General features: G+C 38.2%; 3 protein-coding genes across 7 annotated transcripts in view; 2 read left to right on the forward strand and 1 right to left on the reverse strand.

Moving 5' to 3' along the window:
* Window positions 1-1,678: 1,678 nt before the first annotated feature.
* LOC120286297 (putative disease resistance RPP13-like protein 1) lies at window positions 1,679-6,064 on the forward strand. Its single transcript, XM_039306781.1, has 3 exons — window positions 1,679-1,907; window positions 2,660-2,794; window positions 5,046-6,064. Exon 3 carries the CDS (start codon window positions 5,060-5,062, stop codon window positions 6,062-6,064), a length of 1,005 nt encoding a protein of 334 aa, XP_039162715.1. The 5' UTR covers window positions 1,679-1,907; window positions 2,660-2,794; window positions 5,046-5,059.
* Window positions 6,065-8,139: 2,075 nt separating this feature from the next.
* The window catches only part of LOC104424441 (disease resistance protein RPV1-like), a 50,721-nt gene continuing 34,349 nt past the window's right edge, over window positions 8,140-24,511 (forward strand). For 3 of the 5 annotated variants that reach the window (XM_039306124.1, XM_039306125.1, XM_039306128.1), the window contains exon 1: window positions 8,140-9,298. In XM_039306124.1, the coding sequence (XP_039162058.1) occupies window positions 8,180-9,274 (1,095 nt within the window). In that variant the 5' untranslated portion in view covers window positions 8,140-8,179 and the 3' untranslated portion in view covers window positions 9,275-9,298. Of the gene's footprint in view, window positions 9,299-9,665; window positions 9,728-10,353; window positions 10,715-11,145; window positions 11,209-14,478; window positions 14,940-15,257; window positions 15,340-15,459; window positions 16,370-24,511 lie in introns of those variants that run through there. The other 2 variants (XM_039306126.1, XM_039306127.1) reach the window with 2 other exon arrangements.
* LOC120290506 lies at window positions 20,292-21,894 on the reverse strand. Its single transcript, XM_039306782.1, has 2 exons — window positions 21,507-21,894; window positions 20,292-20,722 (listed from the first exon to the last, which is right to left on the reverse strand). Exons 1-2 carry the CDS (start codon window positions 21,778-21,780, stop codon window positions 20,292-20,294), a joined length of 705 nt encoding a protein of 234 aa, XP_039162716.1. The 5' UTR covers window positions 21,781-21,894.

Here is a 24,511-nt window from a genome sequence, read left to right on the forward strand (position 1 = left end):
TCTCATGCCAATGCCTACAAATAACATTCACTCAACTATGATATTTAAAAAAAAAACCACTTTTTATATGCTGGCAATAAAAATGATCTCAAATTCCGCTAAAGTTACTCATATTCCCTAAGTCACTATTCCAAAACCTACAAAGTAATTTAATGCATGTCTTGATAAATAAAAAAATAAACAAAAGACATAGCAGCTTAGTATGAATTGGAGCGAATGATCGGTAATCTCACATGTGGATTACAGTTAGCTTTACTGATTTTTTGTATTTGCCTCTATTGACACATAAATTTTCTCCAAAAAATCAAGCATTGCATTTTTGAAAATAGATAAATAATAGTAAAAAGAACAAAAAATTAATACAAATTAACAAATAACAAAAGAAGAAGAAGACGCAAAGGAGGAGGAGGAGGAGGAGGAGGAGAGAGTAAAAAATAAAGCCTCGGCCCTATTCAGTCCAGTCTAGTCCACAAAGCCCATTCAAATCCACGGCTTCAATCCATCAGCCCATTCATTGATTGAAAACGTCCTGAACTGATTTTGTACGACTTTGGTCTCAAATCCGAGTTCAGCGATGTCTCCTTTAAATCCTCAGTCGATGCACGTAAACTTTTCGATGAAATGTCGCTGAGACAGGGTTGTGTAATAGTTCTTCCAAAATTGTCTAATCTTAAGGCAAATTGACATAGTTTACATGATATTTTTTGTTTTCTTTTTAGCTATTAGGCATGATTTGTTAGACTCGTAACCTGCGTTTCAATTGTTCTGCATTTCGCATGTTGATTTGCGGTGGACACCGGAGATATAAAATTGCTTGGAGTCGATTTCTAGTGTTGGTTGTGTGAATCTCTCTGTTGCGTTCCTATTTTCTCATCCATGCTCTGTGTTACTCGGGAAAGCCGTGGTCGTGCGTATAGTGGCCGTACATGAAGTTGGCTGAGAGGGACCAAGAACAATAAGAAAACAATAAAAAAAATTATAATAAATTAAAAAACGACGACAATGATGATGATGAAAAAATCTTACTAGCATTTACGTTAGTATTACTTTAGTTCGTTTATGTTCTCGTCTGTAATATCGTTATTGAAACCGTAGGCAATTCTCCTTTGCCAAAATTAGACTTTGACTTGATTTTGAAAATTAGCTCACTGGTTGATGTCCCGAAACTTAATAATAAAGCAATGTGTACTTTGCTTGTCTCGTTTCGGATTTACTTTCCACACTTTATTTTTACTTATCCTTTAGTATCATTTTGATGTATCATTATGTTGATTTCGTGATTTGATTTCTTTAGATTCATTCAACGAGTATATTACACTTTAGAGTCGGTCTCGATCAAACAAGCATGCATGCACACATGGTGGAGAATACTACTACGTGTAATCATATCTTTGAATTCTCTAGCTTTTAGTAATATTAGAGGAAGGGTTTGGCTTTCATATAAATTGCGTGCTCGCTCTGAACAAGTAAGCCAACTTTGTTCTCTACTAGAAGGAAACGTTTGGGTAAGGCAAGTCGTCTTGTCAACTTGTTTTCTTGAAGTGACGGCTTGCAACCTCAACTTAAGATTCACGGCTAGTTTATCTTCAGTATATCTTTAGTGGGCAAGTTGACTAAGATTTGGAGGCCAACTTTGATTTTTCTTCTTTTGATCTGCCCAGTCCCCTACAAACCTGTCCTAGTCGTAGCTCCGTCGATATTATCTTCTATCGTTGCAAGCGGTGGCCACCCATTGCCGTAGCAGAGTTCACACGCATACACCGTGAATTGTCGAACCTAGCGCTCGTCCCCCCTGCTCAGCAGTGTTCTCTTCCTTCTCGTCCAAACCTGGCGCTCGTCCTTGCTGGATTGCTGTTGTTGATCTAATCTTGTTCACCGGTCAGCTCCAGAAAGTCTACTCGGAATAGGTAAATCTTTTTTCCCTCAAACTGATTCATCCAGAACCTCACTGCTAAAGTATCTGGTAGGCCTTTATTACACGAGAGCAGCCACCAGTCATTTCTGAAATCTTTCTATATACTTGAAGCAAAAGAAGAGGTGGCAGCAGCAACAATATTTTCGTTCTTAAACTGACTCAATGCCTGTCTATATTTTAGGAGAAGTTGATGTCAAATACTTGCTGTCCCGATTAAAGTTGCGTCATGGTGATTTGTTGAATATTTTTGCCATCCGTGTTTATGAAATTGCATATGGCTAGGTTGCTCTCGATCACGTCTTCACGTGTAATTTCATGAATTTACATGTGTCAAATTTCATAAAAGTCATCCACGGCATGTTATATACATTCGTTGCATTCTAGATTGTATATTAGGGAGGTGTTTAATAAACCACGTGTAGAGTTATTAGGTGTTGCACATTTAGGAAATTGCATATCATACATTTACATATTTAGGGAAAGTCATATTCACATTTTTAAGTGTGTTCATATTTGCTGATTTGGACAGACTTAGGATTTTTCATTACATATCAGGATGGAATTTCATCATATTCGTGTCAGGATAATTATATTCGAAAAATTACAATTTCATGGACAAGCATTATCATATCCCACAGACTTCACTCTCATTCAATTCAATTCTTGCATGCATATCGATTGTCGCTAATCACCACCATCTCTAGTCGTCGCTCAATCAATACCATCGTTCGTTGTTGCAAGCAGCGACCACGCATTCCCGTAGCTGAATACGCACGCGTACAGAGTGAACTGCCAAGCCTAGCGCTCGTGCTTGCTGGATTGCTGTTGTGGATCTAATCCCGTTCGCCTGGTCAGCTCCAGGAAGTCTACTTGGAATAGGTAAAAGACGTCTATCTACTTGCTCTCTTTTTCCCTTGAACTGATGCAGCAAGTTTAATAACAAAATTGGGGAAAGTTGATGTCATATACTTGCTGGCCAGATTAAAGTTGCAGCTTGACTGCATAATTCATGGTGATTTGTTGATCTTAATGTGGCTTAGTTGTTTTAATGAGGTGATACATCTGCACGCATAATTGTTTAAGCCAAAATTTGGACCTCTATTTTATGATTTTTCATTACATATTAGGATAGAATTCATTATATCCTTATCAGGACAATTATATTAGAAAACTTAGAATTTTCATGGACAAGCATTATCATGCACATCTAGGCTTTTTGGAGTGCATTATTATTAATTCTCTTTTTTGCACGTTTCCTTTCATAAATCACATGCTCTAATTTGGGAAATGTAGGAAAATCATATCTTGCTTATTAATAAATTTAGATTGCATCTTCATAAAAATGTGAAGTGGAACTCCCCGCGAGTCACGAAGAGTCTTATCACCCCATTCCTGCATTTTTTTTTTTTTTTATCAGTTTTTTGCTGTTTTTCGTATTTAGTTTTTCCTTTTGCTATTTTTACATTTATTAAACTTATATTCTGAAAAGATAAATGGAAATCTAGACACAATTCCAATAGACAAGTACAATAGAGATTAATGAATGACTAATCACAATGTGATTAAAAATGACAAAAGTTGGTCTAAAATTATAGTTTTGTTAATTTGAGCAAGAGAAACAATAATCAGTGCCAATTGTCAATCACACAAAAAAAGAAAAATCGGCACCCACGTAATGCGTGGAAAATCTACTAGAAATGTAAAAGAGACATTCGCGTGGGAACGGAAGAGGAGAGATTTGAAAAGTGAAGCGATAAATCCAATTTGCATCTCTGTAAGTCTTGGTCTTTCTGGATTTTATTAAATTCTCTTTCCAATCAGCTCTTTACCAATTTTGCTTCACTTTCACGACAAAAAAGTTCATGATACCCACTGAAGTTCTGGTCTTCTCGAGTTTATGATTTATTTACACGAATGAGTATATGATCGTGGAAACTACAAATGTGCGGGGATAATCTCTAAATATTACAGAACAACCACTTGTGAAAGAAAAAGTTGCAGCAAGATGGGCGAAAATATCTGCTGAAAGGTGATGAGTTAGTAACCGATGATGGGGAATCGCCTAGAAAGAGAATCATGGTCCTTTGAACTCGATTTTCCTGTTCATTGGTGTGATGAATAAAGTATAATTTTTAGTAGATTATACATTGTCATTTGGTGATTTGTGACTTGTTCACTATTTGCATAGTAAAATAAAGCAAGTTGCTTAATGAATTAGTAGGTGTGCTTGACCCTTTTTCTTATTAATCCCAAAGCACGTGTTTCCATTCTTCTTAATGGACAGACAAAGTTAATTGTCTTTGATGACATGTATATGTATAACAGAAAATAAGATGCAATTATTGGGTGAATCCTCAATATGTCATGTTTCAAAAGCATTTATTTTACTGAGTTGCACAAATATGTTTATTTGCCAATCGTATTAATTTGGTCAACTTCATTCATCGCTAAACAAGAAAAAAGTGATAATCACACTGACTAATCCATCAAGCAAGTTGCTTTCTCTCACTTTGGAAATGGTAAATGAGTCAAATATTAACAATATATAATTAACTAGATGTCACACTCTACGAACTTGATAATTGTGTTCCTATCAAGGTGATTCTCGATTATTGACCACTACCTTAGCACCCTTCAACAAATCATTGTCGCCCATCTTGATGTGAATCTTTAGCATGGTAACCGCCATGTAAAAGAATTCATCAATCTCACATTCACCAATAAAGCAAACAAAGACATTGAAATCATAAGGTTACTAAGAATATACAGATGCTAAAAAAGCCAACAAAACACTTGTGAGGGATAACACTTATAATGAAAATATGCAAACACTCTAAGTTGGTCATATTAAGACTCTGTTTTGGATGGCCAAAAGTAAAGGTCCGACAGTAAAAAAGTCTTGATCTGAAGAATAAGGAGAGCAATTGACGTAACAAACACTTGTGGACAAATAGTATTTTATTTTATTTCTATTTGTCTAACCTTTGATGTGCATCCCTTTAAAGTCTGGGTCTTTTTTAAATATTTTTCCTAGGTCAATGTCTTGGTCTTCCTAGACTTCATAGTTTTTTTCTCTCCATTAGCTCATTTTCACTTTGTTTCACCATAACACCTTTATTGTTCTTTACAGTAACTGATTCGCCAATGGCCATTGGAGAGATCGTTTTGGGTTCCTTTTTGGCTTCATTCTTTCAGGCCCTATTCGACAAGTTGACTTCGTCCACATTAAGTTGTGCACAACGAGATGGAATCAACACCGTCTCACTTGAGGAGTGGAAGGATATGCTGGTAACAATCAATGCAGTGTTGGCTGATGCAGAGAACAAGCAACTTAGTGGTAACCATCAAGTGAAGCTATGGCTAGATAGGGTAAAGGACTTGGCCTATGACATGGAAGACTTGCTCGATGGGTTTGCGATAAAAGCTGCTCATATTGAGTTACAGGTAGAATCTAGCACAAGTAGAAGTTTGCAAAAATTGAAGTCCCTTTTCTTAGGCCAACAACACTCGCTCGTGTCTAAAACCAAGATACAAGAGATCAATTGCAGGTTGGTAACGATTGTCACTGGAAAGGCTAATCTAAGCTTGAGAGAGAATGTTATGGACATATCCAACTTCACCAGTAAAAGGGATCCAACCACTTCTCTACCTGAGTCACAATTTTTTGGTAGGGAGGAGGAAGAAGCACAAATACTTGAACTATTGATAAATGATGTGCAAAATTCTGATGCCATGCTGAGAATAATCCCCATAGTTGGGATGGGCGGTATTGGAAAGACGGCCTTGGCTCAGCGGCTATATAATGATGCGGGAGTGAATAGATGTTTCGATAGGAAAGCATGGGTTTGTGTTTCGGATGTTTTTGATGTTTTTGACATAACCAAGAATATTTTCCACTCAATCACCGGGTTGTCATGGCAGGACAAAGATCTTAATGGGCTTCAAGTTAAGTTGAGGGACAATCTATCTGGGAAGAAGTTTCTTGTGGTTTTAGACGATATCTGGAATGACAAGTACGAAAGGTGGACTGCCATCTTGAAGCCATTTGAAGCGGGGCTAGGGAAGCAAGATCATTATCACGACTCGCAACCGTGCTATTGCTTCCATAACAAAAACGTTGCCGTATTGTTTGCCGGGATTGTCCCTTGAAAATTGCACAAACTTATTAGCCTTTCATGCCCTTGGAGAAATAAACTTTGAGAGCCACCCGAATTTGAAAAAAATATGCAAGAAAATAGCTAAAAGATGTAAAGGTTTACCTTTGGCAGCGAAGATGTTGGGCGGTGCCCTACGTAGTATAACGAATCCCGATGAATGGGAAGATACCTTAAACAACATAATAAGGGATCTTGCAATGGTAGAGAATGATGAGGTTCTCCCTATTTTGACATTAAGTTATGTCCATCTTCCTTCCTATTTGAAGAGGTGTTTTTCTTATTGTGCAATATTTCCTAAGGATTATGAAATTGAGAGGGATGAGCTCGTACTCTTATGGATAGCAGAGGGATTTTTAGATGGACAAAAGAAAAAGAAAAATAAGTTGAAATTAGGACGGAGTTACTTCAATGAGTTAGTATCTAGATCATTTCTTCAACAATCAAGTGTTGACACATCTAAGTTTTCAATGCATGACCTTTTGAATGATCTAGCAAAGTCGATTGAGGGTGCAATATGCTTTAGCTCTGGGGAGTCTCAGGGCGTAGTTAATGAAGATGACGCATCTCTTGGGAGAGCTCGTTATGCATCATTCGTCTCATCAAGGTTTGTTACATCAAAATGCTTAAGAGCATATCATGGACTGAAGGTATTAAGAAGTTTAATTCTAGTGCATGTTGGATCTAGTCGGGGCCCAAATAAGTTCTCTATTTCCAACAAGGTGTTGCACGACTTGCTATCAAACTTGAAGTACTTGAGGGTGCTCTCATTATGTCATTGTGACATCGTAGAGGTACCGAATTGTGTTGGTGGATTAAAACATCTTCGATATCTCAATTTCTCGTACACTGACATCAAGAGGCTACCTGAGTCAGTTGTGGGCTTGTGCAAATTACAAGCTTTGATCTTAAGAGGTTGTCATGAACTTTCAATGTTGCCTCAAGGTATCATAAAGTTGGTCAGCTTACAATTTCTTGATATTAGAGATACAAAAAATCTAAAAGAGATGCCATTGGGAATTAGTAATTTGAAGAATCTTACTATCTTGTCCAAGTTTGTGGTAGGAACAGAGAAAGGGCTACAGTTAAAGGAGTTAGAGAACTTGTCGCATCTTCAAGGAGAATTATTCATATCAGAATTGCAAAATGTGAAAGACGTCAAAGATTGTGTTGATGCTAAGTTGTCAAGAAAGGAAGGCCTAAGCAACTTATTCTTGCAATGGGATAAAGATTTTAGAAATCTCTGGAATGATAAGCACTATTTCCAGGTGCTTGATTATTTGCAACCTCACTCAAATCTTGAAAATCTCACTATCTCTTACTATGGTGGTGCAGAATTCCCGCCATGGTTAAATTGTCCCTCCTATTCAAAGATAGTGTCTTTGTGCTTCCTGAGCTGTCCTAATGTCATATCGTTGCCCTCACTTGGACAGCTACCTTCACTGAGAGAATTATCTTTTGAAGGTCTCGATGCAGTAACAATAATAGGTTCTGAATTTTATGGAGGTAAAAAGCCTTTTCGTCCTTAATCACTTTGAAGTTTAAAGAGATGTTGACATGGAAGGATTGGTCTCCTTATGCCAGGGCCCCAAAAGAAGAAGTCCCATTATGTTGTCTTCAGCATCTTGTTGTCCGAAACTGTCCTTCGTTGGTCGGGACATTGCCTTGTCAACTTGATCGTCTTATAAAGCTTGAAATTCATTCATGCCAACAATTGAATAACTCGACCGAAGAGTTATGTCTTCCATCTCTCGATGAGTTATACCTTGAGGATTGTAGTAAGGAGATCTTAAAGAGCTTGTTCAAGCTAACTTCTTTGACAGTTCTCAAAATTAACAAACTCATGGAGCTTGTTTCCTTTGATCATCGGTTTATGAGTTGCTTGGGCAAGCTAAGGAAGCTTCATATAGGACTGTGTGACAAACTAACATGCTTGTGGCAAGATGGAGATGAAACGCAAAAATCTCACTTGCCTCCGGGGGAATTAGTAATAAAAAATTGTCCTCAATTCATATCTTTTGTGGCAGGAGATGGAGAGATAGAGCTACCCCGTAATCTTGAAAGGATAGAATTGGTGGATTGCACAAGTTTAGAAAATCTTCCAAGCAAGATGCACGCACTCAAACATTTGGTGATCGAAAATTGTCCAAAAATCATGGCTCTAAACATTCCTCAAGGTGACTCGAGCATCAATAATTCGATTTCTCAACTTGAATCTCTTAAGATACATCAATATCATTCTTCGATATCCTTTTCATTTGCCAAGGGTAGACTTGCTCCTTTGAAGGCACTTCATATAGAAAATTGTGAGGGAGTGGAGTCATTGGAAGGGATTGCCGTAGAATCGCTTGAAACAATGACAATTAACAATTGTCAAAATCTGAGAAGCTTACCACAATGCCTTCACACGCTCTCCCATCTCACTCAATTGGATATTTATTATTGTCCAGCACTGGAGATAGAGGACTTCCCTCCCCTTCCCGTAACCCTCTCGAGTCTTGTTCTTAAGCTTTGTTCTAAGATAAAGTCTATTGCCAACTGTAACATTGCCAACTGTAACAATCTCACTAAATTGGTTATATGGAAGTGTCCGGTATTGGAGATAGAGGACTTCCCACCCCTTCCCATCACCCTGCAGAGTCTTGAACTTTGGGATTGTCCGATGATAAAGTCCCTGCCAAATAAGTGGCATCGTCTTATGTCCCTCCAAAAGCTAAGAATTTTCTTTTGCCAAAATATCAAATGCTTCCCCAAAGGAGGTCTGCCTCCCAAATTGCGAGACCTTGAAATTACGAGGCTCGCGGCTCTAAAGCAGCCAGTGAGAGAGTGGGGCTTACCCCTGTTCACATCTCTCGAGAGTCTGACCGTTGCGTTTAACATGGGAGGGGAGGGAGAGAAGGAGTGGTTTCCTTTGGAGGATAAGGATGCTTGGAGTCTCTTTCCTTCCTCTCTAACCTCTCTTTCGATATATGGTTTGAGAAATACAGAAAGACTATCGAGCGGTCTCCGCAACCATCTCTCCTCTCTTCGATGGTTTTTTATTAGAGATTGTCCTAAGTTGAGGTACTTGCCAGAGGATGGCTTCCCTCCCTCCCTCCAACAATTGCGCATAGTTGACTGCAAGATTCTGAAAGAGCGATGTGCAAAACTCACTGGTGACTATTGGCCCCTCATCGAAGAGATCCCTGAGGTTCACATCTGGTGAATTGATTCGTGCATCTACACTACAGTGAGTTTTCTTAGGGTTCGAGTAAGTTATTTTTGGTTTTGAAGGCATCCTTTTCCATTCTACTTTCTCAATTCGATGCTCAATACGAACCGATGTTTGGGTGGGGGATTGCGTTGGGTTGGATTGGCTGTTTCGTTGGACGATGAACGTAGGATGAAACGCTCGCAGTGCTGCCTCTTGCTATGTTGACGACATATCCTCATTTCTGCTCGATGCCCAAACCATTTGTGAATGAAATCGCACCATCACGAAGAATCGTAGCATTCCACAATCATAGTCCTCTGCATTTTCAGCGTCTATTGTCTGTTCTCTTCCCAACATATTTTTTCTTGGGCCCTTAAGCTCATTCACTCTGGTTGTTTTGCAGATACCATTATCATCTTGCATTGGCAGAATCTCTTGGAAGGATCACGTGCGAACGCTGCTAAGGTAAGGCTAATGCTGTCGGTGTCATTGTCTTGCTTCATTTTTTTTTTTTTTTGCAATTTATCAATAAAGGAAGAAGCAATTAAATATATTTGTTTTTTGCTATGTTCTGAATTTTCCTTTTTGGTGAATATGATCTAAATAAGAACAAATCTTTTCAAAATCTAAAAGGATGATTAGTTATGTGGAAGCTATGATGTGATTGTGAAGAAAATGGATGCGGTTTTTTCATTTTATGGTTTTCTTAAGAATTGGGAACCTTCTTCTTCTTCTTATTTTATGATGATTCTTCGTAGTATTAAGCAGTCAATGGGGATAAAATTCTGAGGCAGCTCATGGCTCCAAGCTTTTTGCGTGACAGCATTGATATTCCATAAATTGCTTTCTAGTTGGGTCTTGAATTCTGGTGGTTTAGGAACTGTTGCTCACAACTTGCTAGAAATTTTTAGCAAATATACTTTTGCCTGTTTGGTTGAGATTGTAATGATAGGCTGCCTACCTTTGGGTTTGCATCATTAGCGGTGACCTCTGGGTTGGCATTTCCATTTACTCGACCGCTAATATGATTTCATCATACATTGTGCCATTGTATCTTAAAATACCTTCTCATGTGGCATTCTTCCCAAAAGGAGTTCCAGAACAAAATGTTCGAGCTGACATGGGTTCCTTTGGAGTAACCGGAAATCTTGCGATTCAACCAATTTGTATCTTGCCTGTATATCTCCTCTCTCTGTGCTGGTGTTGCATGTATAAATCTTTTGTTGAAGCAATGTTCTTATGACATTGTGAAGCTCTATTAAAAGTTAGATAATTTGTAATCTGAATTCTGGTTCATTGTGTACTTTCTCCAAGGCTTTTTGGATGTTATTGCACATATAACATGGTGCTTTGACCATATAAATAGGTGGTTAGAAAAGCAAAGTTGCATTTGCCAAGATAACTTTCAAGCAACCTCACATAGTTTTGCTTGACGACCCATCCTATCATTTGGTAAGTTCTACTCATATTTCTCCATTTTATGACTTTGATTACTTTTTCAATTAGCATGTTATTGTTCTTGCACTAATTGAACTTGTCAGAATCTGGTTTTTACATTAAAAATATAGTAGAACCAAATGGTGGTCACGGCTGCTAGTAGCCCTTATCATCATACACTAGCAAATAATGGAACAGAAACCAATCTAATTGTTCCAATGTGGAAAATATTCGAATAGAGCAATCTACAATACCAAATGGTACGATCTTTGTGCCTATAGGCGATTGGGCTTTACATACAAATATGTGGACCCCTTTTTGTTTGTAAATCTGGTCTTTAAGTTTTGCTTTAATGACTAGTGACTAAAGAATTATCTTTGTAAATTGTTAGTTTCTTGTCTAATAATTAGTGTTTTTGTTTTTTTTTTGCCTATCCACACCTGTAGGATTTGGATGTGGCTGAGGCGCTCATTCAAGATCTGGTCTTGTTCCAAGGATTAATTTTGATGGTGAGATTGATTTTCTTGTCAAAATACTTCAATTTGACCAATGATGGTGAGAGTGCTAGTATGAACAAAATAAAGGAGTTAGGGAAGAGAATAAGAACATAAGATTTATAGTGGTTCGGCTTAATCCAAGCCTACGTCCACTCTCCCACGATAACAGCCTTCTTGGCTGGATTCCATTATGCAATCAACAAGAAATTACAACTTCGAGTGCAAACACTTAGTAGTAGATCACACTATCTCACTAAGTCACTCTTTTGGTATTTCTCTCTCGATTACAAACGTTTAAGCTCTCAAGAGACAAGTATATGATCGAAAGTCGCTCAGACTTTGGAATTATAAATTCTACGCTCCGTCTCTTACTTGCTCATCGGTCCATGATCTCCTTAAATACTCCTCCACTTCCAAACTACCCGTTGGACAGTATCCCGGAGAATCGTCTTCCAATATACCCATTGGACAGCTCTGTATCTAGAAGATTTGGTAGCCGTTAAGTGACAAAGGTAAAATCCCAAATTGATTCCGATCGCCCATACAAACGAAATATTGGTTTCCATAAGTAAAGCTTCTTCGTATAGAAAGTTCTTGTCTTCAAGATCCAATCGTCAATCAAATAGATTGAATCAATCAAATCAATCTTGATGTGGAATCCAAACCAGATCACTAGCCGTTATATGATTGGGCTTGAGTTACGATCTGTCGAGTCTTGATGTAAAGTCTGAGAGCAATAGACTTTACAATCTGAGTCTCGAGTACGATAGACTTTGTTACACCGAGTCTGAACATATTCTGCTTCCGAACAGATTTAGCTTTAAGGTATGTACCCGGTTCAGCTTCAGCATAGAGTCTCGTCTTCTCGGTTCAGCTTGCATAGAGTCTGTCTTCTGGTTCATCATTCACGTTCAGTCTAGAATTAGTCGAGTTGATGAGACTTCTGATGTAGAACAGACTTTGACACTAAAGTCTGGTCGATCTTGAACTTTGACACGTGTCGGAAATCTTCAGAATATACTTTGGACATATGTTACGTTCAGTCTTACCGGTCGTCTTCGCACTTTGACAATATCCTTTACATGTTCTATCATTTGCATGGTCTATTACTCAACCATCAAACATGTTAGTAGCCTTTGATTTATTTTGTCATCTTCAAAACATCATAAGGGATTTCTCTAACAATCTCCCCCTTTTTGATGATGACAAAACAATATCTGAATATGCAGATTTGTAAACATACTTTTAAATCAAAGGATATCAGAAGATAACAAATAGATTGAGCATAACAATATATAGAAAAATAATCGCAGCTCAATATTATGCCATAGATAATATCAACCATTCAACACATATGCATATTCATATCTTCTCCCCCTTTTTGTCATACTCAAAAAGTGATAATAATGGAAAAAGTATCACGTAGAGAATGATAACAAATATTTTGCATGAATCACAATTTCCAAAAATCAGCTTTTATAAAGTAAATCGAATATTAAAGATATGCAATATAGCTCACTTCGATCATATATATATCAACAAATATCCAATAAAAATCACGGATGCATCATGAAATTCACGTACACTTTTTGTCATAATAAAATGATAATATCAGTAAGAGATTTGTTAATGACAAAAGGTAATAAAAGATGCACTAACCGGATTTCTTTTTGGAACAAATTCTGACACATTTACCTTTCATTCCATCCATAATAAGATCACGATCAATTCAAAAAGATTTTTCCAAAATTGATCAAAGCTCCCCCTCAATTTGTTGCCTTTTTGAGATGATCACGATTCTTTTCCTTTTCTTTTGGATTTGCTTTCTCCCCCTCGATTTCCTCATCGAATTCTAAGTCTGTGTCTAAGTCGGACTGACGATTCCCGAGTCCGTGTTCCATCAAGAGTCGACTCAGATTCTGAATGTACTATCAAGCATAAATTTCATTTCCATCAAAATATGGTGGCCTTGTGTTGCTTTGCCCTTCCATAAGACCTAGTGCCAAGATACTAGCCATAAAGAATCTTTAGCTCAAAAGTAAAAACACTTTTATAAACCGAGCACTTGGCTCTGATACCAATTGAGAGTGCTAGTATGAACAAAATAAAGGAGTTAAGGAAGAGAATAAGAACACAAGATTTATAGTGGTTCGGCTTAATCCAAGCCTACGTCCACTCTCCCACGATAACAGCCTTCTTGGTTGGATTCCACTATGCAATCAACAAGAAATTACAACTTCGAGTGCAAACACTTAGTAATAGATCACACTATCTCACTAAATTACTCTTTTGGTATTCCTCTCTCGTTTACAAACGTTTAAGCTCTCAAGAGACAAGATTATGATCGAAAGTCGCTCAGACTTTGAAATTATAAATTCTACGTTCCGTCTCTTACTTGCTCATCGGTCCATGATCTCCTTAAATACTCCTCCACTTCCAAACTACCCGTTGGATAGTATCCCGGAGAATCGTTTTCCAATATACCCATTGGACAGCTCGTATCTAGAAGATTTGGTAGCCGTTGAGTGACAAAGGTAAAATCCCAAATTGATTCCGATCGCCCATACAAACGAAATATTGGTTTCCATAAGTAAAGCTTCTTCGTATAGAAAGTTCTTGTCTTCAAGATCCAATCGTCAATCAAATAGATTGAATCAATCAAATCAATCTTGATGTGGAATCCAAACCAGATCACTAGCCGTTATATGATTGGGCTTGAGTTACGATCTGTCGAGTCTTGATGTAAAGTCTGAGAGCAATAGACTTTACAATCTGAGTCTGAGTGCGATAGACTTTACAATTTGAGTCTGAACATATTTTGCTTCTGAGCAGATTTAGCTTTAAGGTTTGTACCCGGTTCGGCTTCAGCATAGAGTCTCGTCTTCCTGTTCGGCTTCAGCATAGAGTCCGTCTTCGGTTCATCATTCACGTTCGGTCTAGAATTAGTCGAGTTGACAGACTTCGATGTAGAATGTACTTTGACACTAAAGTCTGCGAGTCTTCAGACTTTGAGTCTTGAGTTTGGCAATCTTCAGACTTTGACACAGAAGTCTGGAAATCTTCAGAATATACTTTGGACATATGTTACGTTCGGTCTTCTGGTCGTCTTCGCACTTTGACAATATCCTTTACATGTTCTATCATCTGCATGGTCTATTACTCAACCATCAAACATGTTAGTAGCCTTTGATTTATTTTGTCATCTTCAAAACATCATAAGGGATTTCTCTAACAGATGGATCATTTCACAGCTAATAGCCCTCTTTTCACCTTGATTTGCAGGTTGGTCACGGTGAGCATCTAATAGCTAGAAGCTTGGATGAGGTATGGGTGGTTACATGGCAAGGTGGCACCTCTCCATGGGAATTTCTAGGACTATAGGAATGTACTCCTATTTTTATTGAATTAAGTGAATCTAGTTATTGCCATCGACTAAGAGTGGTTTAGTGGGTTCACATTACCTCACAAAACAGAAAATGAGGCTTAGCTACATAGAGAAAGCAAAAAACGATGAAGAGAGGATTGTTGTTGATATACAGGACAGGCTCACAGTTACACCAGCCCTTATTTGTCATTTATACTTGACAAGGGCTTGTGGAACGATGGGTCTAAGTTTTTGACATCGAGCATACAGTATCATTTGCAATAGCTTAAGAACTGAGTTGGGATTGTATTACTGGTATAATTTATTCTTTCTTGCAAATTTTATTCTAGCAATAGGTTCATTTGTTGTGCCCCTAGAAGTTTGATTCTCTGTCGCTGTGGAAGCCAGCTTTCCCATGCATGGTAAAATGATTTAATCATTTGCAAAAAAAAATATGTTTAGCACAGTAAATTATTTTGTAAGACAATCTATTTTTGTATGAATATATTTTCCCTATTTTCATTCTTTGCATTGTTCAGGAGAATTAATTATGAAAATATTATCACGGTCAACAAAACTTTATATTCAACTCTAAGTACAGAATTGCGTTGGCTAATTATAATGTAGGCCTTGCGTAGTCAAAAAAATACTTTAATGAAAATGAGAAGCTTTCTTTCTCCCAACTGCTACGGTGCAGATGGACAAACGGAACTGATAGCAGAGGTTTGAGTAAGCGAATGTGACAGCTAAATTCTTAATGAGCCTGCAGGTGAAAACATGTTAGTAAACTGGTTGCCTGGTCAAAGATTGAATTTCATTTTCATTTTATTCAAATACCCACTCCACTCCATCTCTTGACAACAATTTTAGCGGTCCTACATATTATATTTCCTGTGCAGGACGGGGAACGGGAGGGAGGATCAATAGCCGTGGCTACCCCCTGGATGTTTCTTTGAGGACTTGCGTCTGCTATGAGATATTCTGATTCCAAGAAGATCGTCAGTTAGCGCCACTCATGATTAACTCCTTGAAGTGGGCAAGTCCCACCACTTTTACCCCCATCGAGGTGCTGAAGGTTCAGAACCATTCACTCGTGACAAGATACACGCACTACCATTGCAAATGGTTTCAATCTCATGAGCTCACATGTTGAAGATATACCTTGAATTCAGGTAAATGAAGGGAATTTGATCCAAAAAGGAAATGTGCTACTATGGCTTCCTTGATATACAATTTTGAGGAATACTGTTACATGAGTTCTATTATTGGACACTTCTGTTACATTATAAAGTTGTTGCCTGCTATATGAGGTTTTTGCCATGACAATCATTTCCATGTTGAGGAGCGAAACTGTTTTTCTACTTCTTCATCGTCAGACCCGGCTTGAGACACTGTCTCACGAACTACTTTTAGCAGAGACTTTTGATCTGGAGCTGCTGCGAATTGAGCTTGATGTTGACATTTGTGGAGGAAAAATTGAGGTTGTCCTGGTAGTCTGTGGCTTTGGCCAAGTAGGATCTGCAGCGAAACATACCTGCTTCTTCATTTGCGAATTGAGTGGCGAATTTTACCCACCATTTAATTTTTTAGTTGTCTTTCGAGAATAGGACACTCACGGTCGACTGGACGAGGTCTAACATGCGAACAATTATTTTCAGGTCTGATAATATCTGACATGTAAAGATGAAGAGGTTCTTGAAGAGGCTTAATTGTTACCGAAAATCATTTCTCCGTGTATGGAGCTTGATTCTTCTTTTTTAGAGACTTGACATTTTTGGCTCGGTATTTTATTAGGATCCTTGACATTGGTTATGAGTAGAGGTGTTAAATGGGTTGCATAACCCATTTATAGACCCATTTATGGTTAAATGGGTCATTAATGGGTCAAGCTTTCTTTCATAAAGCACCCATAATGGGTTTTAATGGGTCAAGACTAAGATATATGGGTTTTAAATGGGTTAGAGAGTTGACCCATTTATGACCCATTTATCAACCCATTAAAAAATGAACCTATTTATTTTCAATCAAAATCTTACCATTTCTCTCCTCTCTTTAACTTTACAATTTTTTTTTTTATAAAAATCGAAATTATAATTATTTTTATTTTTCTTCTTATTTTTTTCTTTCTTCTTCCTCCGTCGCCGGCACGGCGATGGCCGGCGACCGGCCAGCGAGCCTCGCCAGCCGGCGGCAGCGGCGTCGGGCGAGCTCGAGCTCGCCGGATCGGCGAGGCGGAGGCCTCGCCGACGCCGGCGAGGCTCGAGCCTCGCCGATCCGGGCGAGACTCGAACTCGCCGGCGTCGGGCGAGGCTCGAGCCTCGCCGATCCGGCGAGACTCGAACTCCGGCGTCGGGCGAGGCTCGCGCCTCGATCCGATCTGCGAGACTCGAACTCCGCCGGCGTCGGGCGGGGCGAGCTCGAGCTCGCCCGACGCCGGCGAGCCTCGAGCTCGCCAGATCTGGCGAGGCGGAGGCCTCGCCGACGTCCGGCGAGGCTCGAGCTTCACCCATCCGGCGAGGGGCGAGCTCGAGCTCGCCCGACGCCGGCGAGCCTCGAGCTCGCCGACCTGAGCCTCGCCGATCCGGCGAGACTCCGGCTCGTCGGCGTCGGGCGAGCTCGAGCTCGCCGGATCTGGCGAGACTCGAGCTCGCCGGATCTGGCGAGCCTCGAGCTCGCCGGGCGTTGGCGGCGGCGAGCTTGAGGCTCGCTGTGGCGGCCGCCAGAGGCCGTCGTCGTGTGGGGCTGACCGAAGAAGAAGAAGAAAAAAAAAAAAGAAAAGAAAAAGAAAAGAAAAGAAAATTAAATATTATATTCTTAAAAATAAAAATAATTAAAAATTTGAAAAATAAAAAATAAAAAATAAAAAATTAATTTTTTAAAAAATAATTAAAATTCGATTTTTTTTTTTTTTTAAATAATTATTTTAAAAATTATAAAAATTATCCATTAAATTTGTGTTGTATAAAACTATTTTAGCAATATCATTTTAAAAATATATATAATTTTTTTTTTTTTTTAGGTTTCATTAAATGGGTCGGGTATGGGTCGGGTACAGTCGGGTCGGGTATGGGTTAAAAATTTTGCATTTTGTAATAAATGGGTCATAAACGGGTTAAATGGGTCGATTTGGGTCGGACCATTTATGACCCGACCCAAACCCGACCTCGACCCACCCTTTTAACGGGTCTAGTTATGAGTAATTTTAATAGAGTCTGTATCAACGAGAATGAATTCTTAATAAAGTTTTGGTTATAAGATGATCATCTTGGTTATAAGATGATGATCTGCAATATAATGAATATCCGAAGGGATGTCACCCCGCATTATTTTATGATTGATCTTTGAAAAGGTCTTCTAGGATTCTATTTGTTTTGAGAGAAACATTTCAATAAGAAAATGTTATTTTCATTTTTCGCTATTTAGTGTGATAAAAAGAGCCGGTCAAAGGAAATTACTTTAGTCAATCAGAAAATCAAATGAAAAAAGAAAATACATTTTTTAATTTAAAAAGTTGAGTACGAAAATAATACAGAGGAATATCTACACGGGAAAAGAGGTGTCACGGTGTTGTTCTATTGCGGTCCTTCATCCACCACATATTTCAAAAAATACAAAACCAGGAAACTCTAACAGCTAGCAATCGGTTTTATGATATATTCAGAAAGTTTGGCACAAGATTGTAAGACGAACTATTTTGAAGGGGAAAAAAGAGTAGTCCCTCTAATTTGCTGGTACAATAAAGTGGTGTTTTCTTAATTTAAATAGTTGGGATCACCACTCAAATGATTTTCATTTTAGTTATTGCACAGATTTTCTTTTGATTGATTAGTTTAACGCCATTTTTTTTTTTTCGGTTGAAAGTTTGACGCCATATTGATTTGGTTCCTTTGGTGTAACTAAAAATTTTGCAGTTCAAGCAATGCATACCTTGTCTAGTATATCTCCTCCCTTTCTACTACCGTTACATATAATTTTGTTTGTCTAATCACTCTCATAGCTCTTTATTATGTATGAAAGATAATTTTAATTAATTTTCTTTTTTGGATTTTTTATTTTTTCTTATGTTCATCTCGCACCTTATGTTGTTCTTCTTGTCGAAGAGTCTCCGATACAAATGACGGCATTATTCAAATTTGTGTTGGTTGATAATGATGGCAATTAGCAAAAGCCAGGAAATTAAAGAAAAATTTGGGGCTTTTACTTTGTTTTTCAATACATATTTTTATTTTATTTTTGTGACTGAATAATTTTGGAGTTGGTTATTAATTGAAGCAAGAAATTCTCGACTAGCACCAAGATGCAAAATAAAAAAAATAAAAATTGCAATTTCTTCACATTTTGTATGACAGGACAAAAATTTTCTTATCTGGAAAAAAAAAACAAGATCATTACACCGTATACTTTCACAATAGACATCAATTTACCCAGACTCCTTTGGAATAGCATCTTTATAGATTTAGAATGTTGTATGATACGATATGAGGATCGGAAGCCCGATAGAATTAGACCTGAATAAAGTATATTGTATCATACGCATACAAACTGTAATAGCACAAAAACAATGTGCAGCCAAGCAGGAAATTCTCAACGAGTAATATCACGCTGAAATGCTTTCTGAGTGCCGCCGATAGCTCTGCGGTTCCGGTCTCAATTCGTCTTGAATTTACTTTATTCAGTTGAAGTTTCTCAATCTCACTTAAACTGGTGCCAATCGTAACAAAAAGCCTCCCTTGACGACTTCATTATCGTTCGTTTTTGTCACTGCCTCCACCTTCGGTTTCTATCACTTTCGTTCTCCGACGGGGGAGAATAGTCGTGACTGAAACTAAGATAGAACTCGGATTCTTCGCTTCGAGCTCTTCATCACAATATTGAAGATAAGTTCTCTCTCGCTCTCTGGTTTCATTTTTCAATTCAAGCAACAGCATTGATTCTCGGCCCTTTTCTGAATCTCCAGTGGCTTCCTTATCGACTTTCCTTCACCATCGCCCTCCGGACACCGTTGGTACACACCGGTCGTTCCCGTCCGAAGTTCTGTTCGCCCCTGTTCTCGGTCATCATTGCTGAAGCGCTCGAACTGCAGTCAGCATGTCTCTCATGACGATTCCAGTTCACAAAGCTGCTTCCACGATCACCTTACTAAGGTCCAATCATGAATCGCAACAGGTAATTATCCTCTATCCAATCAAATCACATATGCTCTGTTTCATGGTGTTCTACGTACAAACCACTGCCTGGGTAAAAATCAATTATGACTGAGCCTGTGTTAATGGTTTGAATTTGCTACGTTGCTTTGTGATGATCTCGTTCACATACATGTACTGTATTGACATCCATATTTGATTTTCATATCTGATTTTGTAGTGCGTTCTTGATCTGAGACATTTTACAGTATGTTTGTCGACTTACTTTTGTCAATTGGTTCAATGCAGGTATAGAAAAAGTCGAGTCTCGACATGTTGTGCTGATCAACGAACCTGTGTTTGGATTTGCTGGAACTAGCTCATACCTGACTGGTAATGTTTAGCTCATTGATATGGTGTTGGGTTGTTTAATTACTTTTCTCTGCTAAATCCTACCTGCGAGATGTTTCGCTCGTGTATCCCATTTTAGAACTGAACATCTCAGCGGATTGCATAAATGGTCGTAGTTTGTCTGCCGCTGCGTCTGTAGATCATGTGGCCACGGGAAATGCACTCTTACAGATTCAAGCAGTATGCAGAAGGCTTCACTAGGTGACCATTGTAAGCTCGATGAAAGTGCTCCCAGAAGAACCAAGTAATGATCTTCGGTAACCAGAAAGTGGGACGGAGTCGCAGCAACGACCATCTAGTTCGTGAATAATTCCCCCAGAAATGAAAAATAGATACAAGAGAATCTTCTCAAGTATTAAGGAAAGTACAGAGGCATAACAACTATCAGAGGAAAAGGTCACTGAGTTTCTATCTTCAGACTGCTGGAACATACAGATTGCATGCTCTTGAAAGGCCCAAGACACCTTGAACAAAATAGACCATCGCAACTGCAACATTGTCTGGGGACAAGTCGACCCCAAAAAACTTATTGAACTCGTATAGCTTTTTTCCTTGCGAAGAACATTTTTAGTGGAAGTGCTTGTTTCTCTGTCATTGTTTGCTGTCAACGTATCGCCATTTCCTGCCCCTGGATTATCAACGAAAACAGATAAAAGGAAAAACGGCATCAGAGCAGTAGTGGCATTAGGGAAGCAGCATCGGTTTTATGGATAATGTTCGAGAAATGATCGTAACAAGCTAAATCATGTTCCTGACTAGAATTCGACAGCTGCCAAAATGAATAACAGAGAAAAAAGCCACTTCAGGTCAGTGACCCTTCAATGAGGAGTCCACTTCCGACGTAAGTTGTGAAGCTCCATCACTTCACAGGCCCACACATTTTTCATGTTCGAAAAGATTGAGCAGTTGAGATGATGCGCTTGCATTTACTCCACACAACCAAGAAGCAGCACATATTTGCCCATAAAATCGATATTTCAGCAGGTTTCACTTCACTCGAACGGTATTTTACAATGCTCGAAGAACACTTTCATCTCTACTTGTGCAACTTCAACTAGACCGGAGAGGTGACAGATCAGCTCAACTTAAATCAGAGATGAGCACGAGCAAAGATGATCGGCCAAGAGGACCAATCTACCGCAGCATGAATTGAATTATACCCATCACCACTTAACCAGTTAAACCCACAACAACTTCATCGCCACCGTCACCTCAAGCAGACTCACAAGTCCTTCAGACCAATATAAACCCAAATAAGCAAAACCCATAATTGGTTAATTCAAGCATCATCTTCCACCTATGCTCAATCAAACACCATAAATTCCTCAAGGATAAAACAAATGCGTCCATGATTCGGGTAAATTGGCGAAAACAATCATTGGGTAAGAAAAAATCGACGCAATGAAATTTACCCATAGAATTCAGCAACCGGTCATGATCCTCGTCCCACCGGCGAGGGGCCGCCGGCATCTGGACGGCGGTGAACATGTCGTTACCCGGCGGCGGCCGCGGCTGCTCCGGCGGGTTCTTCCGGCGAGCTCGTCTCCGGTGCCGGGCGACGAGGTTCGACGAGTTCCTGCGAATGCGGGACGAGATGAGGAGAGCAGGGGAGCGGGAGATGGAGGAGAAAGGTGGGATCTTCGGGGAGGGCAGTTCGGAGAAAGAGAGGGTTGTAAGGATTGCCATTAAAATAGAGATAAAAGGTTTCAACTTTAATTTCCTCGAAAATTCCGATGGCTTCTGTTTTTATTTTATTTTGTTGTCTCCCAGTTTCGTGGGGTTTTGGTTGGTTGGAATTGGAGTGAACTGTCCTCCTCCTCTTCTTGTGATGTTATGCACAGATCTTACCACAAAATTAATTTGCTTCAGTACTCTTTGTAATTCCTTAGGAACGTAATACTTAATTGAACGTAGGAAAAGCTAGTGTTGGATACTTTTCATGAAGAAGACCCACTTTGTACATAAAAATTATTTCCCTTTTATTAAATCCACTAAAATCAGAAAGTTTACTCAGATTGGATTTCTTTTTTGAGGTCAAATTCGAGATATAATCTTAGCATTTATGATTTTGAATCCATGCAAATCCAGTCAAAAAATAAAAAAGAAAGTGTAATTTATCTTTTACCAATATTAGTTTAATTTCTGTGTCCCAACCGCCCATAAACAAAAAAGGATATATATTTTCTCTTCTTTGTAGATGCTCAAAACCAATGGTGAAATTATTTAGAATAAAACAAAACTTTCGGTTTTCTTTTTGGATATTTTAGCTTACTTAATTGAAAATCCATTTTCAGCGAGGTTGTATAGGGTAGCTTGAAACTCATGAAACCGAGAGATTTTAAGCAAGTTCAAAATGTTCGTGAGATAAGTTCAGATTTCAAAAACTTAAAATTGATACCTACATCATAGATTAAGATAGAGATCTATAAGTTTAGAAGGAATTGTGAGAGGATGGCTCCCCTACCTCCCCCATTAAGTATTCCACATAATTCAATGTAAGATTCCAAAATATCAATATTTGAAAATTGACCGGGGACTATTAGTATCTCATCCAACAAATCACACTCATTGAAATTGATTGAGTTTGGATCTCATGAAAAAATTTCTCTCCATTGTTTTATTATTTACATCAAGTAACAATTCATACTTCAATTTTTCTTCCACATCTCAATACAAAAAAGTTCATGTTTTTCCATGGCCATGCTCCACATTAATTTCCACGAACCAGCTACTGAAGTTCCAAGGTTGACATTTGGCGGTAACGTGCTCTAGTTAAGATTAATCTGTATGATGGTGTTCAAAACCAATCTAAGAACCTCTCTTACCTCTAATAACAGCAGCTATTTTTTATTTTTTATTTTTTATTTTTTTATTTTTTTTTATTTTTTTTAAACAGCAGCTACTTTAAAGATGAGAAAACAGGGGCTCTCGAGTTAGCGAATCTAACAGCTAACTTCAAGTAAGCCTGAAGATTATAATCCATTTCTTTCTAAAGTTCACAACCCATCTTTCTTCTATTTAATTTTCCATATAATCTCATACCAACGGTTTTATTGGTCTCAGTCCCGCATTTTCTTTTTCTTTGTTGTAAAGAGAGGGTGGAGAGTAGCATTCAAGGTGACCATGCTTTATTTCCTTGTTTTTTTTTTTTTAAATGCGTTATTGCTCTATTGAGTTGTCATAAAAAAAGCTTACGTCTGCCATAAGGTATTCCGATATAGAATTGTGAGAAGGTTGTCATCCAATACCACTTGCAACCGATTTATCTTGCATAGACAAATCCAGTTACAAGAAGCACACCAAATCAAGTGAGGTCTTGCGGTAGGCAAGATAAGATACACATCACTATCCTCGTTGGGGGGTTATCTTTGTGACCTGGCATTTATGAAATCATCATGTTATACCATTAGGTCAACAATAATGGGGATCTATAGTCTCCCATAATTCTACATTATATAATCAAAAGGGCCATTCAAGAAATAAAAAAGCAAAATGATCGAAAGGGTCACTCATTTATGAGACTTGGAATAGGAAGTACCCCGATATGTCTTGTTCATAGGTTTCTGGTTGCTTTCGTGGGAGTATGAATACAATTTGTTTGTCGAATTACTCTTATAATTGTTTATTTACATGACAAAATAATTTTTAACGAGGTCAACTTGATTTTCTCATCACAGATTCTTTATTTATTCTCATTTTCCTCTCACTAACAAGCTTCAGGTGGAACTTGAAGAGTCCAAAATGATTGATATGAAATTTTTGTATTGATGATTGCAATTGGCAAAAAAAGGGAATTAAAAAAATTTCTAGGGTGTAATTATTATTTCAAGTGGTATAAAGTGGTCTTTAGTTTATTTTTCATATATACACCTCTAAGTATAACATTGATATTACTTGAAGAAAGCGATTATCAACTAACTAGCGCTTTGCTTGATTAATTGAAAATTTAGTATTTTCAACTGATTTCTTAGGGTGAGCATGACAAAATTTCTATTCCAGAAATTGATTCCTCAATTTCTATTCCCCGAACAAGTTTTTGAGCAAAGAAACCCGTTTGATAATGACTCAAAATTTCTATTCCTAGGAATAGAAATTGATTATATAATAATATAGGAAATCCTCAAATACAAAATAATAGTTGAAACAATACTAAACAACATAGGAAATTCTCATATACAAAATAATAGTCGAAATAATACTAATACATTACAAAAATTGAAAATACAATTTCATGGAATTTCCGGCATATTATTATTCCTTGCCATTTTATTGGCAATGGTTTTCCTAAACGTATTTATTTGGTTTCCCTCCTCGATCAATATATCGTTTGCAAGCTCATCTTGCGTAGGTTCAGACAAGTACTGCGGAAGCATAAATATGGGTGCCATCAATGGCACCTCTATAGCCTTGTCATTTT

The sequence above is a fragment of the Eucalyptus grandis genome, chromosome 2 (assembly GCF_016545825.1).
Source record: "Eucalyptus grandis isolate ANBG69807.140 chromosome 2, ASM1654582v1, whole genome shotgun sequence".
NCBI classification, from domain to species: Eukaryota; Viridiplantae; Streptophyta; class Magnoliopsida; order Myrtales; family Myrtaceae; genus Eucalyptus; species Eucalyptus grandis.

Coding starts and splice junctions, on each gene's coding strand:
- LOC120286297 (XM_039306781.1), top strand. CDS start 5,060: ATGGCCATTGGAGAGATCGTTTTGGGTTCCTTTTTGGCTTCATTCTTT.
- LOC120290506 (XM_039306782.1), bottom strand. CDS start 21,780: ATGGCAATCCTTACAACCCTCTCTTTCTCCGAACTGCCCTCCCCGAAG. Junction 20,723..21,506: donor CCGGTTGCTGAATTCTATGG/GTAAATTTCATT, acceptor TTGATAATCCAG/GGGCAGGAAATGGCGATACG.